This window comes from Entelurus aequoreus, linkage group LG23 (assembly GCF_033978785.1).
Source record: "Entelurus aequoreus isolate RoL-2023_Sb linkage group LG23, RoL_Eaeq_v1.1, whole genome shotgun sequence".
In the NCBI taxonomy this organism is placed as follows: Eukaryota; Metazoa; Chordata; class Actinopteri; order Syngnathiformes; family Syngnathidae; genus Entelurus; species Entelurus aequoreus.
In genome coordinates, this window is record NC_084753.1 from 7,600,589 (window position 1) to 7,619,433 (window position 18,845).

At 37.5% G+C, this 18,845-nt stretch overlaps 1 protein-coding gene across 2 annotated transcripts in view; it reads right to left on the minus strand.

Annotated features, from left to right (window-relative positions):
- The window catches only part of LOC133641071 (synaptotagmin-14-like), a 97,773-nt gene extending 78,928 nt beyond the window's left edge, over positions 1 to 18,845 (minus strand). The window contains exons 1-4 of one of the 2 annotated variants that reach the window (XM_062034905.1): positions 9,106 to 9,630; positions 8,846 to 9,017; positions 8,619 to 8,758; positions 1,625 to 1,672 (exon numbers count right to left, since the gene is read on the minus strand). In XM_062034905.1, the coding sequence (XP_061890889.1) occupies positions 1,625 to 1,672; positions 8,619 to 8,758; positions 8,846 to 9,017; positions 9,106 to 9,238 (493 nt within the window). In that variant the 5' untranslated portion in view covers positions 9,239 to 9,630. Of the gene's footprint in view, positions 1 to 1,624; positions 1,673 to 8,618; positions 8,759 to 8,845; positions 9,018 to 9,105; positions 9,631 to 18,785 lie in introns of those variants that run through there. The other variant, XM_062034906.1, reaches the window with a different exon arrangement.

An 18,845-nucleotide genomic window follows, 5' to 3' on the forward strand; every position in this document is an offset into this window, starting at 1 on the left:
AACCTAAAATGTCTCTTAAAGCTCTGCCCCTTTAATTAGTGCATACTAAATAATTTAACTTTAGCCTACTACTACAACCATATTATTTACCAGCAACATAAAGTGAAACAGAGGCAGAGGTGTCCTGCCACAGTCAGTAACAAATAAACAGAAAACAGTAGTGGTCAAATACAAATAAGGCAACAAGAGAAGTATCCTACACTTCTCTTTTGTAAAGTCAATCTGAACAGCCGATATGGGCATCTACATCAACTATATGATTTGCCTGAGAAGCTGGACAGGACAAAAAAAAAAAAAAAAAAAAAAAATTGTGGCGGACGTAATTCTTTTGTGGCGGGCCGCCACAAATAAATGAATGTGTGGGAAACACTGCAGTTTCAGATAGGGATGTCCGATAATATCGGATTGCCGATAAATGCTTTAAAATGTAATATCGGAAATTATCGGTATCTGTTTCAAATTTATTCGTATCGGTTTCAAAAAGTACAATTTATGACTTTTTAAAACGCCGCTGTGTACACGGACGTAGGGAGAAGTACACAATAAACCTTAAAGGCACTGCCTTTGCGTGCCGGCCCAATCACATAACATATACGGCTTTTCACACACACAAGTGAATGCAAGCCATACTTGGTCAACAGCCATACAGGTCACACTGAGGGTAGCCGTATAAACAAGTTTAACACTGTTACAAATATGCGCCACACTGTGAACCCACACCCAACAAGAATGACAAACACATTTCGGGAGAACATCCGCAACGTAACACAACATAAACACAACAGAACAAATACCCAGAACCCTTTGCAGCACTAACTCTTCCGGGACGCTACAATATACACCCCCCGCTGCCCCCTAGCCCCACCCACCTCAACATCCTCATGCTCTCTCAGGGAGAGCATGTCCCAAATTCCAAGCTGCTGTTTTGAGGCATGTTAAAAAAAATAATGCACTTTGTGACTTCAATAATAAATATGGCAGTGCCATGTTGGCATTTTTTACCATAACTTGAGTTGATTTATTTTGGAAAACCTTGTTACATTGTTTAATGCATCCAGTGGGGCATCACAATAAAATTAGGCATAATAATGTGTTATTTCCACCACTGTATATATATAGGTATCGCTTGATATCGGAATCGGTAATTAAGAGTTGGACAATATCGGAATATCGGATATCGGCAAAAAAGCTATTATCGGACATCGCTAGTTTCAGAAGTTTTTTATTTAAAATATAGTAGCGTAGTCGCCCTAATTATTCAATAAAATCAAGTTTTGTTTAACCAGTACATCTAATATTTGGATCTACTGTAACATTACACAGTCTGAACAGTAACACTGTGTAAATACAGGAAAATAAAACAGCGTACTTTAATCAAGTGATTTTTTGACGTACCACAGTTTGACAATCTCTGGTTTAGAGAACAACAGCATTAATGTCGCATTTTAGAACCGTTTGTATTACTTTAACATACGTAAATAATCGATTCATGAATCGCCCACGTTCTAATCGCGACGCATCGATGACTTTTGCCACCTCTAAAAACAACACGTGCAGAAAAACATGTATGATCACATTGGTGACAATGAACAGGGTGGTGTGAGAGGTGCCCCTCTGCCCCTACCTTTTCTCACGCAGATCAACTCATGTACTCCACAGCTACGCTCGCCACCTGGAGAGACAATGCATTTCCATGATGAGGGAACGCTAGACAACACCATGGATACACACAGTGCATGTTCAAAGGGACCTAGGAGGATTTGTTTTTATTACTTGCAAATGAATTAAAGTCATTTATTTATATTGTAGCCCCCAGAAGAAATCACACAATGCTATTTTTAACTTTTATTACCAATCTTATGATAACGAACAACTGCACAATTTCAACACTTCCTCATTCTCCGCCAATCACCTCTCAGGCACGGACGGTGTGTTTGTAAACATGGGAAAAACTGAACTACAAATCTAAACTACAGGCACATAAAACAGTAAGGTTAGTATTACAGTATGAATTGATACATATAGCCTATTATTTGCGCACTATTGACAGGTGATGTGCCGAAAACTTGACCACCGAAAACAGCGTTACCGAAATCGGATGTAAACAAAACGCACGCCATTGTCCGGAGCGTTGTCAGCATGTCTGTGATGTAGACGTGATTTTTTTATCTATATATATATATCACCAATATAGTCGCGCGGACAGCCATCTACAAAATGTGCAAATACTAAGAAGACAGTGGCGGCTTTTAAAAAGAGAAAGTCCAAGGAGATCAACATGCTCGCTTCAGCCTCTTTAGTCAGGGACGTTGTAGTAGAGTATCTAACACGACTACATTCTATAACAACACTAGATTTGTTGCTAGTTGTTTCCAATTTTGAAAAGTCATTAAAAGTCTCTAAACACCTTTTACAAAAAACAGCAACAATTGAAAATATGGCAAACCAATTTGTTTTAAATGTATGTATACATTTTTTGAGCCTTTTTAAAGAAAATCATATCATCGTAGCAAATTAGGCAAATTACTCGATGACATATACATATACATATGTGTGTATATATATACAGTATATATATATATATATATATATATATACATATATATATATATATATATATATATATATATATATATATATATATATATATATATATATATATATATATATATATATATATATATATACTAGGGCTGCAACTAGCGATTAATTTGATAATCGATTAATCTGACGATTATTACTTCGATTAATCGATTAATAATCGGATAAAGGAGACAAACTACATTTCTATCCTTTCCAGTATTTTATTGAAAAAAAAACAAGCATACTGGCACCATGTTGTGGACATTGGGGGTGCAGCATACACCAATAATAACACAGAAAAAAAGAAAAGAAAAAAACAAACAAAAAAAAGCCTCCGCGCATGCGCATAGCATAGTTCCAACGAATCGATGAATAAATTAATCGCCAACTATTTTGATAATCGATTTTAATCGATTTAATCGATTAGTTGTTGCAGCCCTAATATATACACAGTTGTGCTCATAAGTAAATAAGAATTTATGATTTCTTGGCCATTCTTCAGAGAATATGAATGATAACACAAAAACCTTTCTTCCACTCATGCTTAATGGTTGTGTGAAGCTATTTTTTGGCAAACAACTGCGTTTACTCTTTTTAAATCAAAATGACAAAAGAAAGTACCCAAACGACCCTGATCAAAAGTTTACATACCCCAGTGACTTTGATCTGATAACATGCACAAAAGTTGACACCAACAGGATTGAATGGCTAATCAAGGTTCCAATCCTCACCTGTGACCTGTTAGTTTGTAATGAATGTGTGTGTATAAAAGGTCAGTGAGTTCCTGGACTTCTGACAGACCATTGCATCTTTCATCCAGTGCTGCACACATGTTTCTGGATTCTGAGTCATGGGGCAGGCAAAATAATTGTCAAAGGATCTGCGAGAAAAGGTAATTGAACTGCATAAAACAGGAAAGGGGTATAAAAAGATATCCAAGGAATTGAGAATGCCAATCAGCAGTGTTCAAACGCTGATTAGGAAGTGGAAAATGAGGGATTCAGGTAGACCAGCAAAGATTTCAGCCACAACAGCCAGGAAAATTGTTCGAGATGCAAAGAAAAATCCACAAATAACTTCAGCTGAAATATAGGACTCTCTGAAAAATTGTGGTGTGGCTGTTTCAAGATGCACAATAAGGAGGCACTTGAAGAAAAATGGGCTGCATGGTCGAGTCGCCAGAAGAAAGCCATTTCTGCGCAAATGTCACAAAGTGTCCCACTTACATTACGCCAAACAGCACAGAGACAAGCCTCAAAACTTCTGGAACAAAGTAATTTGGAGTGATGAGACCAAAATTGAACTTTTTGGCCACTCGAATGCAGCTGGAGCCTATTTCAGCTGCATTTGGACGGAAGGCGGGGTACACCCTGGACAAGTCCCCACCTCATCGCAGGGCCAACACAGATAGACAGACAACATTATCTTATTATTATAATCAAATGACAGCAGTCATTTTCATTTTTAATATAAGTGTTTAGGCCCACTTACAATGACAATAACAACAAATATTGTTTTCATGAACTGTGTACTTGTATTGTTTGTCTGGGTGGAGGTCCTGCTTTGGAAATAGTTTGTACCCCTTTCAGACATTGCATTTAGTTCCCATTAAAACATTCACATGTTGCACAATGAGATGTAAGCAGGGGATCATGTGTACATTCCTGCAACTTCCTGTTTGTAAAAAATATATTTTTATTAGTATTTATTTAATATACTAACAGCATTTCATGATTAATATTTATCAATTAAGATTTCTAATAAATGACAATAGAATAAGCACACATTTGATTGGTAAATCATAGTGTAACGACCTGGAATGACACTTTATGTGTGGTGTTGGAGTTGTCCGACTTTTTGTGTGGCTGTAAACGCATCACTGGCTAAGTGCCGTGCATGTGTTGGTGAGAAAAGAAAGAGCGAGCGGCTGCTGTTGATATGACAAAGTTGCATTTGGTCTGGTTTGTACTGCAGAAAATGACCAGTTTTGCTAGATATCATTTTTTTTACTAATGTTTTGGTGATGTGTTTATGGCCGACAATAAAGAGTTTTGCTCAGTAAAGTGATGGATGAAATTCATGTCCTCAAAGCGTTGAACAATGATGACGAAAACTGTTTTCTCTGTCGTGTCCGTGTGTCAAAAATTGTAATGCGCTTATTTGTTTATTTGATTTTGAGCGTGGCATAGATTTGCCGTGCGCAGAGGACGCTTGAGCAGTGCGAAATTGCACAGGCGCGCACCTTAGAGGGAACATTGGTACGCATGCATATATATATATATACATATATATATATGGCATGGTTTTTATGACACAGTCTTAATGTAACCTCGAGGTGTACAATATTCTTCCTCTGCCATGTGTGTTTGTCCATATGTAGCTTCTTCTCTATCCTTAGCAAATATTATTTTTAGATATAAATTCATCCTATCTGGTGGTGAGCCAGGCACAGACACTAGATGGCAAGACTGAAAGGCTCATAATACTGTACTGTTGTCCAGCTGTGTGTGGGAGGAAGCTCCCCATGTTCCTTCATTTAACACTCACACTTGTCAGATATATTTCTAATGCATTTTGAGGAGACAAGTCAGTTCGTTACATCACAAAACTGATTACTTAACGCCTAAATAATTTACTGCAGAAAAAGAAAACATTGCAAACTAGAATTGGCAGTTCTGGTAGATGTGAATGCTCTATAGACGTGAGTGGAACTGAACTGCTTGGATGTCCAGGATGAGAGGAGTGTGGGGATGTTGAAATGGTTCCAATGGTTTGAAAAATGTGGGGTATAAAGAGGTTTGTATATTGGCCATTCATTTTCATTGGGCGGGGAAAATTCCTGGAAAATCCGGTTAATTAGGGAATTTTTGGGACCTGGAAACGTGCTGGCTTCAAGGTCCAGAGTAAGTGCAGTGTGTGGATGTTGGAACGATTCAAATTGGATGAGAAATGTGGGATCTGCAGACGTTTGCCCATTCACTGTCAATGCGGAGAAATTCCTAAAAATTGTGAGAAAATCGGGAACCTTGAAAAATGGAAACATGGTTTTGCCTTTGATATCTAGGGTGAGCACTGTGTGTTATCGGCTGAAAAGTTCGAATCGGGTAAAAAATGGCGCAACAAGTTGAGAAATGTGGGCCTTTTAGAACTCTAAAAATGTCCTTTCATTTGAATGGGAACTTCCTGGAAATGTGGCGATTTCAGGAAAACCAGGATTTTTTTTAAATATAGATACTAGCAATTGTCAATTGTCCTAGATGATATGAAAGGGTTGGGGTTGGAATGTGTTTAATCTGTTGAGAAATGTTGATTTAGTAACACTTTCGATAAGGATTGGTATTTCGGAATTCTTAGAATTTCGGGAAAACCCGGAATTTATACGGAAAAAAATTGGTTGAAAAATATGGACTGTGAAAATTTTAGAACAAGAGGTGAAAATATGGCTTTGAAAAAACAGGAATTCGGGAAATTCCTGGAATGTTTTTAAACTTGGAAAAATAGTAGTTTGATTGTCCAGGATGAGTGGAAGGTTTTGATAGTAGAACGGTTCGAATCGGGAAAGAAATGTGGGAATTGTGCAAGTTCGAAAAATGGCCAATTCATTTTTAATGTGATAAAATGTCCCGGACAACCGAGAATGCTGGGTAATCTGAGATATTTGGGAAAAAAGATATTGAAAAGCTCCCGATTCCTGGTCAAGCAGCACGTTGTGACACTCAAACAGTTGGGATTAGATGAAAATGATGGGCTGTGGATTCAAAGTTTGTTGGATATGGGAGAATAATAACAGATGATTTTTGGTGTAGAATATATGTATGTATGTGTGTATTGATGTATGTGTGTATAGATGTATGTATCGATGTATGAATAGATGTATGTATGTATAAATGTCTTTATAGATGTGTGTATAGATGTGTGTTGTTTGTAAACAGGGTGTGTGTGATGCATCAGTGCAGTAGCACTGCATAGAAGTGCTTGTAGTTAGCGCATGTTGTATGTTGCTTCTGCCTGCTACTCTCTGCTTTCAGCTACTGCCACCGGCTAGCCCTCCTTGCGGGGGGTGAAAAGAGGAGCTGAGCACGTAAGCCTCCTCTTGCCGGTACACAGCCTGTCCACCACCAAGACTCCTACAGTGCCTCCTCGTGGCCACACACGGTAACTGGGACCTCGCGGTCTCAGGCTAAACTCTCGGATCTCGGAGCAGCAGTGGGCCCCAGAGGCGAAGTGTGCAGGCCCACCGGTGTGTGGACACGCCCTGGCATCCGGCAACCACTGCCCCACATATGGGTCAAATAGTCGTCACCCCCCCCCCCACCCGCTGCCTTGTGGTACCTTTGGGAGAAGGAAAGGCTATGGGAGTAAACCCAGACATAAAATCAGGAGTGGAGCCCCTGAGGCGTGAGGGTGTCACTGCTGACCCCCTGCAGGCAGCTCCTGCAGCCAAGCCGATGCCAGATGTATTGCCTTGCTTTCCTCTGGGCCACATCGTCACGGCCGAGAGGGGGATCTTGATGACTGGGCAACCCAGGATCTCCATAACTTCTGCCCACGCTTGTGCCACGGAGAGGTCACTCCAGCCTCCCCCTAAAGAGAGGAAACAACACGGAAGCTGGCAGTCTTAAGTTCCACCCGATTGGCGTAAGTTTTTTTTTGGACGCCACAGGCCAGCTCCGACGGTGGGAGGAATCATTGACTAATGGTTGGCCACCGCCCGGGCAGCCCCCAGTCAATTAGGTGCCAACCCGCCAGAGCCAACATCATCCTGGCGGGGCATAGGATAAAGCACGACTAGCAAACATCAACAATTGCACCAATGATGATCAGAAAAAAGCGAAAACTGTGAGAAAGAAAACAAAGATACCAGCTCTTCGAGTATCAAGCTGGAATGTCAGAAAATGTGCACAGGGCTCTCAGACAGCCTTGAACACATTGACGACTCGCACAAGACCGGTATCATTGACTGTGAGCTCCACCGACTTAATGTCGACATTGCTGCGCTCCAAGAGACACGTCTTGCCGACTTTGGCTCTCTGAAGGAAAAACACTATACTTTCTTCTGGCAGGGAAAGAGTGCAGAGAAAACCTGGGAATATGGCGTGGGACTTGCAGTGAAAAACACTTTGCTTCCCATGATGGACCCACCGACAGGAGGCTCTGAGCGGATCCTTGTAATCCGCCTTTCTACCAGCAGCGGACCAACAAACCTGTTGTCTGCTTATGCCCCGACCCTCTGCTCACCACCAGAGTCAAAAGACAAGTTCTACGAGGAGCCCGGCGCGGCTGTCAACACTTTCCCGAAAAATGAGCATCTGCTCCTTCTGCGAGACTTCAATGCCAGGGTAGGTACTGCCCACAAATCCTGGCCAGACTGCCTTGGTCATTTTGGAATGGGGAGCATGAACGAAAATGGACAACGTCTGCTATAGCTGTCCTGCTACCACAAGCTCTGCATCATGAACACCTTCTTCCAGACTAAGCCTCTGCACCAGGTATCCTGGAGACACCCCAGATCTAAACATTGGCACCAGCTCGACCTCATCATCACGAGGCAAGAGGCCCTTAACAGCGTGCTTCTCACAAGGACGTTCCACAGTGCTGACTGTGACACGGACCACTAACTGGTCCTCAGCAAGGTCAAGCTTCGACCAAAACAGATTTATCACACCAAGCAGAAGGCCCGTCCATGCATCAATGCCAGCCGTTCTACCAACTCGGCTGTCACACAACGCTTCCTCACCTCCCTTGACCTCTATGTATGTATAGATGTACAAACCCCGTTTCCATATGAGTTGGGAAATTGTGTTAGATGTAAATATAAACGGAATACAATGATTTGCAAATCCTTTTCAACCCATATTCAATTGAATGCACTACAAAGACAACATATTTGATGTTCAAACTCATAAACTTTATTTTTTTTTTGCAAATAGTAATTAACTTAGAATTTCATGGCTGCAACACGTGCCAAAGTAGTTGGGAAAGGGCATGTTCACCACTGTGTTACATGTAGGGTTGGGTATCGTTTGAATTCGTACGATTCCGATTCTTTGTTTCGATTCCGATTCCTGACGATTCTCGGTTCCGATTCTTCTTATACCATGCCGGGATCAATGTGTTTGACAGGTAGTCCCTGGAAGGTGGTATGTATTTTGGGTTGAGAGTTTTCACCATATCCCTGCAAACATAAACAAACATGTAATGTTGCTGTTACTGTTTAGCCCAGTATCAATTAGCTTAGCTCTAACGTTATTGCTTAACTAACCTAAATGTTGGAGATTCCACCCCTGAAAAGGGATGCAGTCTTTTGACTATGTGTGCAGTGACCTTTCTGTGGCACTCTTCCGTCTGTGGCACCGACATCTTCCCCATTGCCGCTACGGTGAACGGAGTACGCTGAGCACATCGCGGAGCCTGGCTAGCAGGTTGTAAATTGTCTATGAAAAAATACGCGGGCTAATTTGTTAGCTGCCTCGACGTTGGCGCAAAACACATTATTTATTGCATATATATTGTTTTACTTACCGGATTCGGACTGCAGTGCAGTCACCGAGGTGCCAGGCTGGGCGTCGGAGCCAGAGGAGGACGGTCGGCGCAGCGCGTCGAAGACGGGACACGCATTTATTTGTACTCCATGAACTCGGAGGTGCTTCATCATGTTCAACGTGCACCCTCCTAAGCCCGAAACAGTCCTGTCGCACGTGTTACATTTCGCCGATATTTAATTTTTTTTAGTAAAATAAAGCCACACTTTCGACCGCCGACGCCCGCTCTCCATGCTTGACTGACTTGCTCGGCTACATAGGCTCGGCTATGCTAACACTTCCGGCGGTGGGCGCTTCTTCGTTGATGTTCAGCGGCTTCTTCTTCCGGTCGGCGGACTTATTCTTTTTTTCCGGTCGGCGGACTGGGTATCGAAACTAGGAATCGAAATTTAAACTTTTGAACGATTCCGGGAGAATCGGAAAGTTAGTCCCAGTTCCAATCGATACTCGATACCCAACCCTAGTTACATGGTCTTTCCTTTTAACAACACCCACTAAACGTTTGGGAACTGAGGAGACACATTTTTGAAGCTTCTCAGGTGGAATTCTTTCCCATTCTTGCTTGATGTACAGCTTAAGTCAGACCTGGGCATTCTGCGGCCCGCGGGCCACATCCGGCCCTTTGTGCGTCCCTGTCCGGCCCGCGTGAGGCCAATCATAAATTACAAAATAAATTTAAAAAAGTATCTATGTCGAGCATGCAATACAACGGTGCTGCTTTTGTTTTGAAAAGCGTTATTTGTATTACTTCCGTGTGGACGTATGCGCATGCGTGATTGTGTGTGAATGTGAACAGCTGCAATCACAAATTACAAAATAAAGTTGAAAAAACATCTATGTCGTGCGCGCAATACAACTGTGCTGCTTTTATTTAGAAAAGTGGTATTTATGGGCGTATGTCCGTGTGTAACCTGTGAGTGAAGGTGCACAGCGACAAGTGATGCACGGTTTACAGCCGAGACGCTAAAAAGAGAAAAGTTGATGAGGAATGGCGTGTTTTCAACAAGACATGGACTGCCAAGCAACGTTCCCTCTAAGGTGCGCGCCTGCGCAATTGCGCACTGCTCAAGCGTCCTCTGCGCACAGCAAATATATGCCGCGCACCAAATCAAATCCCATCTGAATTCTGAACAAAATAAACACATTTATTCTGTGTAATTTTGCAATGCAACTCTGAGTGACAGTGACAACAAGCGGCCCTAACGGTGTTCGTCAACACCCTTCAATTGAACACCGTTCAATTATTGTAACGTCTATCGAGATCCTTCGAGGCCAGGAATTATATCGATCACTTTATTGAGCAAAACTGTTTATATTCGGCCATAACCACACCAAAAACATCAGTAAAACACTTCTATCTCGAAAAACTAGTCATTTTCTGCCGTACAAACCAGGCCAAAACCAACTTGTCATCTGTCCCCAACACGCATACCACTAAACCACTGGTGCGTTTATGGCCACACAAAAAGTCGGACAACTCAAACACCACACAAAGTTACACTATGACTCCTCAGTCATATGTGTGTTTATTTTACTGTCATTTATTATTAATGTTAATTTATTTATAATAATCATGGAATGCTATTACTAGAGAAAGTTACAGGAATGCACACTTCATCCTATGCTTACATTTCATTGTGCAACATGAGGATGTTTAAGTGGAACTAAATGTGATCTCTGAAAGGGGTACAAATGATTTCCAAAGCAGTGCTTTTGGTATAAAGTTAAGTTAGGTTAAATGAAAGTATTATTATTATTATTATTATTTATCTAATGGTATATATCAAAAATAATATTGAGCAAAATTTAATTGAAATATTGTCGATGTGGCCCTCCAGCAGCGCTCGGGTTGCTCATGCGGCCCCCGGTAAAAATTAATTGCCCACCCCTGGCTTAAGTTGTTCAACAGTCCGGGGGTCTCCGTTGTGGTATTTTAGGCTTCATAATGCGCCACACACTTTCAATGGGAGACAGGTCTGGACTACAGGCAGGCCAGTCTAGTACCCGCACTCTTTTACTATGAATCCATGTTGATGTATTCCGTTTATATTTACATCTAACACAATTTCCCAACTCATATGGAAACGGGGTTTGTATGTATGTATAATAATATAATAATAATAGATGATTTTTGGTGTAGAATACTATGAAAGGATGGGGTTGTACAATATAGATACACATACAGTAGTACCTCTCTTTCCATAAGCCCTGGTTTTAGTAGGATTTGGTTTGAAGCGAACATTTCCACAGAAATACGTCTCAATTTTCGTACAATGGCTTCACTGAACAAAACTGGTCAGTGTCTGCCTGTAACCAGGCCACGACAAACTAACTACCTGGGGTCTCAACAGCACCTGCTCTACTGGGCTCAGACCATGGCGCATCCACAGCCACACAAGCAGTTGGGTATCTTAAACTCTTACATAAGTGCCAGACCTATGATGAAGTCAATCAATGTTGTCAACAGCGCATTACGCCTACTTACATACGTACCCTTGATTGTGGCAAAACTAATGACCACTGGAACATGCATGGTTTATAAAATGGGTGTTTCCATCTTCCTAATTTGAAACTGGTACTACTACTCACTGCATCCTAATTAGCTGGCTTTGGTGAGAGAGAGTCAGCAGTCCAGCACAGGACACATTGTGTATTGTAGACACGCTCACATTCATACTTACGGACACATTTGAGTCTCCTACCTACCTAACAAGCATGTTTTAGAGATGTGGGAGGAAGCCAAAATACCTGGAGAGAACCCACACATGCACGGGGAGAGAACATGCAAGAGTCCACACAATGACCTTCAAACACTCTGAGTACTATACATATTTTCACTGTGTTTAACAAGTACACAAATCCATGAAAATGAGTCCATAGAGGATCTAACATAATAGTGAGAGAGTCCAGTCCATAGTGGATCTAACATAATAGTGTGAGAGTCCAGTCCATAGTGGATCTAACATAATAGTGAGAGTCCAGTCCATAGTGGATCTAACATAATAGTGAGAGTCCAGTCCATAGTGGATCTAACATAATAGTGTGAGAGTCCAGTCCATAGTGGATCTAACATAATAGTGTGAGAGTCCAGTCCATAGTGGATCTAACATAATAGTGAGAGTCCAGTCCATAGTGGATCTAACATAATAGTGGGAGTCCAGTCCATAGTGGATCTAACATAATAGTGTGAGAGTCCAGTCCATAGTGGATCTAACATAATAGTGTGAGAGTCCAGTCCGTAGTGGATCTAACATAATAGTGAGAGTCCAGTCCATAGTGGATCTAACATAATAGTGAGAGTCCAGTCCATAGTGGATCTAACATAATAGTGTGAGAGTCCAGTCCATAGTGGATCTAACATAATAGTGTGAGAGTCCAGTCCATAGTGGATCTAACATAATAGTGAGAGTCCAGTCCATAGTGGATCTAACATAATAGTGGGAGTCCAGTCCATAGTGGATCTAACATAATAGTGTGAGAGTCCAGTCCATAGTGGATCTAACATAATAGTGTGAGAGTCCAGTCCGTAGTGGATCTAACATAATATTGTAAGAGTCCAGTCCATAGTGGATCTAACATAATAGTGTGAGAGTCCAGTCCATGGTGGATCTAACATAATAGTGTGAGAGTCCAGTCCGTAGTGGATTTAACATAATAGTGAGAGAGTCCAGTCCATAGTGGATCTAACATAATAGTGAGAGTCCAGTCCATGGTGGATCTAACATAATAGTGAGAGAGTCCAGTCCATAGTGGATCTAACATAATAGTGAGAGAGTCCAGTCCATAGTGGATCTAACATAATATTGTAAGAGTCCAGTCCACAGTGGATCTAACATAATAGTGAGAGAGTCCAGTCCATAGTGGATCTAACATAATATTGTAAGAGTCCAGTCCACAGTGGATCTAACATAATATTGTAAGAGTCCAGTCCACAGTGGATCTAACATAATAGTGAGAGTCTAGTCCATAGTGGATCTAACATAATAGTGAGAGTCCAGTCCATAGTGGATCTAACATAATAGTGAGAGTCTAGTCCATAGTGGATGTAACATAATACTGAGAGTCCAGTCCATAGTGGATCTAACATAATAGTGAGAGTCTAGTCCATAGTGGATCTAACATAATAGTGAGAGTCCAGTCCATAGTGGACCTAACATAATAGTGAGAGTCCAGTCCATAGTTGATCTAACATAATAGTGAGAGTCCAGTCCACAGTGGATCTAACATAATATTGTAAGAGTCCAGTCCATAGTGGATCTAACATAATAGTGAGAGTCCAGTCCATAGTGGATCTAACATAATAGTGAGAGTCCAGTCCACAGTGGATCTAACATAATATTGTAAGAGTCCAGTCCATAGTGGATCTAACATAATAGTGAGAGTCCAGTCCACAGTGGATCTAACAACAACTAGTCATTGTTTTGTTTCATTAGATGTCATTTCCAAATATCTGACCTGGTTTTAGTGAAGCCAATATGGTGTCTGGTCGTGCAGTGAGGGGATGGTCACACCCAGAGTCAACACCGAATGACCATCAACAGAAGTAAGTCCGTTTAGTTCTATATTCCCTACAATTGACCACTAAATGGTAACACCCCAATAAGTTTTTTAAACTGATTCATGATACAGATATATACAATCAAATATATACTAACATCATAATAGAGAATACTACTTTTAAAGCATGGGAAGGGTGCAATAATGCCCTCTCTTCTTCAGGGAAGTGTAGCAGTCCTTCTATTACCAGGCACTGCGCACCAAAAAAAGAATGCAGACGTCTGACATGTTTTTTTTTTTCTATACTGTCCCAGTTTCTATAAAGAGATGCTCTCTACTTGCCTTGTGGCGTCTGGGTCTCTGGCTGACTCTAGCAGATGGATAAATACAAATGATTCAAGTCCACAAAACCGAAAATGGGCGTTGCTTACACATTTTTGTGTGGTGTTCACCAGAAGCAAAGACGAATGAGATATAGTAAACGATTTTTAAATCTACAGCAGTGCTGACTTTGTTTAAGGATTTTACAGTATACTGGTACTGGTATAGTATCGCGGTACTAATGAATCAAAAACGGTACTATACTCTGTTTGAAAAGTACCGCTTCCCGGGCATGACGTCGCGCCGTCACGTGGTGACATTGCTGGTTTTACCAGCAGAGGAGCATGTTGGGCAGCGCACACACACAGAGTACTTACAAGCAGACACAGTGTGTAGACAGAAAAGGGAGAATGGACGCATTTTGGTGTAAAAAGTAAAGATAAAGGTGAAGTTATAACACTGAAACACCCTCAGGAAGAGCTGCTACTTCTAAAATCACAAATCCTTGTCTCTGTGGCGACAAATAAAGTACATTACTTACAAGTAGCATTATCACTGGAGGACGAGTAATAGCTAAACATGCTTCACTACACAGCGTAGGAGGATACAATAGCTCACCGGCGTCACAATGTAAACAAATGCCATGGGTGGATCTACACCTCACATCCACTGTAATGATACCAAGTACAAGAGCGTATCTAGTCGATACTACTACGATTACATCGATATTTTTTCTCGTCACAAAATCTTACAATGCATATTATGTTTATAAAGTCAGTAAATACGTCCCTGGACATGAGGACTTTGAATATGAGCAATGTATGATCCTGTAACTACTTGGTATCGGATCGATACCTAAATGTGTGGTATCATCCAAAACTAATGTCAAGTATCAAAGAAGAGAAGAATAAGTGATTATTACATTTTAACAGAAGTGTAGACAGAACATGTTAAAAGAGAAAATAAGCAGATATTAACAGTAAATGAATTTTTACAGTTTGTCCCTCATAATGTGTACAAAATAATAGGTGTATAAATGACACAATATGTTACTGCATACGTCAGCAGACTAATTAGGAGTCTTTGTTTGTTTACTTACTACTAAAAGACAAGTTGTCTAGTATGTTCACTATTTTATTTAAGGACTAAATGACAATAATAAACATATGTTTCATGTACACTAACATTTTTTGTTACAATAAAGACAATAATGACATTTTTTGTGGTCCCCTTTATGTGTATATATGTATGTATATGTATTTATACATTTATATATATCTGTATATGTATATATATACTGTATATATGCACACACATATACATATGTACACATACACACTTTATATATATATATATATATATATATATATATATATATATATATATATATATATATATATATATATATACATATATATATATAAAAGTGTGTATTATATGAAATAAACAACAAACATGAGTGTTTGAGTTACAAACATACAAATATTAAAATAAACAACATGAGTGTTTTAGTGACAAATATTAAAATAAACAACATGAGTGTTTTAGTGACAAACATACAAATATTAAAATAAACAACATGAGTGTTTTAGTGACAAACATACAAATATTAAAATAAACAACATGAGTGTTTTAGTGACAAACATACAAATATTAAAATAAACAACATGAGTGTTTTAGTGACAAATATTAAAATAAACAACATGAGTGTTTTAGTGACAAATATTAAAATAAACAACATGAGTGTTTTAGTGACAAACATAAAAATATTAAAATAAACAACATGAGTGTTTTAGTGACAAATATTAAAATAAACAACATGAGTGTTTTAGTGGCAAACATAAAAATATTAAAATAAACAACATGAGTGTTTTAGTGACAAATATTAAAATAAACAACATGAGTGTTTTAGTGACAAATATTAAAATAAACAACATGAGTGTTTTAGTGACAAATATTAAAATAAACAACATGAGTGTTTTAGTGACAAATATTAAAATAAACAACATGAGTGTTTTGGTGACAAACATAAAAATATTAAAATAAACAACATGAGTGTTTTAGTGACAAATATTAAAATAAACAACATGAGTGTTTTAGTGACAAACATAAAAATATTAAAATAAACAACATGAGTGTTTTAGTGACAAATATTAAAATAAACAACATGAGTGTTTTAGTGACAAATATTAAAATAAACAACATGAGTGTTTTAGTGACTAATATTAAAATAAACAACATGAGTGTTTTAGTGACAAATATTAAAATAAACAACATGAGTGTTTTAGTGACAAACATAAAAATATTAAAATAAACAACATGAGTGTTTTAGTGACAAATATTAAAATAAACAACATGAGTGTTTTAGTGACAAATATTAAAATAAACAACATGAGTGTTTTATTGAAAAATATTAAAATAAACAACATGAGTGTTTTAGTGACAAATATTCAAATAAACAACATGAGTGTTTTAGTGACAAATATTAAAAGAAACAACATGAGTGTTTTAGTGACAAACATAAAAATATTAAAATAAACAACATGAGTGTTTTAGTGACAAATATTAAAATAAACAACATGAGTGTTTTAGTGGCAAACATAAAAATATTAAAATAAACAACATGAGTGTTTTAGTGACAAATATTAAAATAAACAACATGAGTGTTTTAGTGACAAATATTAAAATAAACAACATGAGTGTTTTAGTGACAAATATTAAAATAAACAACATGAGTGTTTTAGTGACAAATATTAAAATAAACAACATGAGTGTTTTGGTGACAAACATAAAAATATTAAAATAAACAACATGAGTGTTTTAGTGACAAATATTAAAATAAACAACATGAGTGTTTTAGTGACAAACATAAAAATATTAAAATAAACAACATGAGTGTTTTAGTGACAAATATTAAAATAAACAACATGAGTGTTTTAGTGACAAATATTAAAATAAACAACATGAGTGTTTTAGTGACTAATATTAAAATAAACAACATGAGTGTTTTAGTGACAAATATTAAAATAAACAACATGAGTGTTTTAGTGACAAACATAAAAATATTAAAATAAACAACATGAGTGTTTTAGTGACAAATATTAAAATAAACAACATGAGTGTTTTAGTGACAAATATTAAAATAAACAACATGAGTGTTTTATTGAAAAATATTAAAATAAACAACATGAGTGTTTTAGTGACAAATATTCAAATAAACAACATGAGTGTTTTAGTGACAAATATTAAAAGAAACAACATGAGTGTTTTAGTGACAAACATAAAAATATTAAAATAAACAACATGAGTGTTTTAGTGACAAATATTAAAATAAACAACATGAGTGTTTTAGTGACAAATATTAAAATAAACAACATGAGTGTTTTAGTGACAAATATTAAAATAAACAACATGAGTGTTTTGGTGACAAACATAAAAATATTAAAATAAACAACATGAGTGTTTTAGTGACAAATATTAAAATAAACAACATGAGTGTTTTAGTGACAAACATAAAAATATTAAAATAAACAACATGAGTGTTTTAGTGACAAATATTAAAATAAACAACATGAGTGTTTTAGTGACAAATATTCAAATAAACAACATGAGTGTTTTAGTGACTAATATTAAAATAAACAACATGAGTGTTTTAGTGACAAATATTCAAATAAACAACATGAGTGTTTTAGTGACAAACATAAAAATATTAAAATAAACAACATGAGTGTTTTAGTGACAAATATTAAAATAAACAACATGAGTGTTTTAGTGACAAATATTAAAATAAACAACATGAGTGTTTTATTGAAAAATATTAAAATAAACAACATGAGTGTTTTAGTGACAAATATTAAAATAAACAACATGAGTGTTTTAGTGACAAATATTAAAATAAACAACATGAGTGTTTTATTGAAAAATATTAAAATAAACAACATGAGTGTTTTAGTGACAAATATTAAAATAAACAACATGAGTGTTTTAGTGACAAACATACAAATATTAAAATAAACAAAATGAGTGTTTTATTGACAAATATTAAAATAAACAACATGAGTGTTTTAGTGACAAATATTCAAATAAACAACATGAGTGTTTTAGTGACAAATATTAAAAGAAACAACGTGAGTGTTTTAGTGACAAATATTAAAAGAAACAAAATGAGTGTTTTATTGACAAATATTAAAATAAACAACATGAGTGTTTTAGTGACAAATATTAAAATAAGCAACATGAGTGTTTTAGTGACAAATATTAAAATAAACAACATGAGTGCTTTAGTGACAAATATTAAAAGAAACAACATGAGTGTTTTAGTGACAAACATACAAATATTAAAATAAACAAAATGAGTGTTTTATTGACAAATATTAAAATAAACAAAATGAGTGTTTTATTGACAAATATTAAAATAAACAACATGAGTGTTTTGGTGACAAACATACAAATATTAAAATAAACAAAATGAGTGTTTTAGTGACAAATATTCAAATAAACAACATGAGTGTTTTAGTGACAAATATTCAAATAAACAACATGAGTGTTTTAGTGACAAATATTCAAATAAACAACATGAGTGTTTTAGTGACAAATATTCAAATAAACAACATGAGTGTTTTAGTGACAAATATTCAAATAAACAACATGAGTGTTTCAAGTCAAAGGGAGAACTGTCTCCTTCAGCACCAACTAAGTCAGTCACAATCTCACACTAAATGAGCGAAATAGAACTTCTACCGCCTTCAAACGTGACCATTTAAACACAACCATGTCCACACACACGCGCGTCATTGTCACGGGAGTGGAGTGTAAATGTAAAGGAAGAGAGAGGCGACTTACCATCAGCCGCCATGTTGTTTGTGTTTGGATCCTACCACCAGGTGTGGGGAAGAAGGGGGG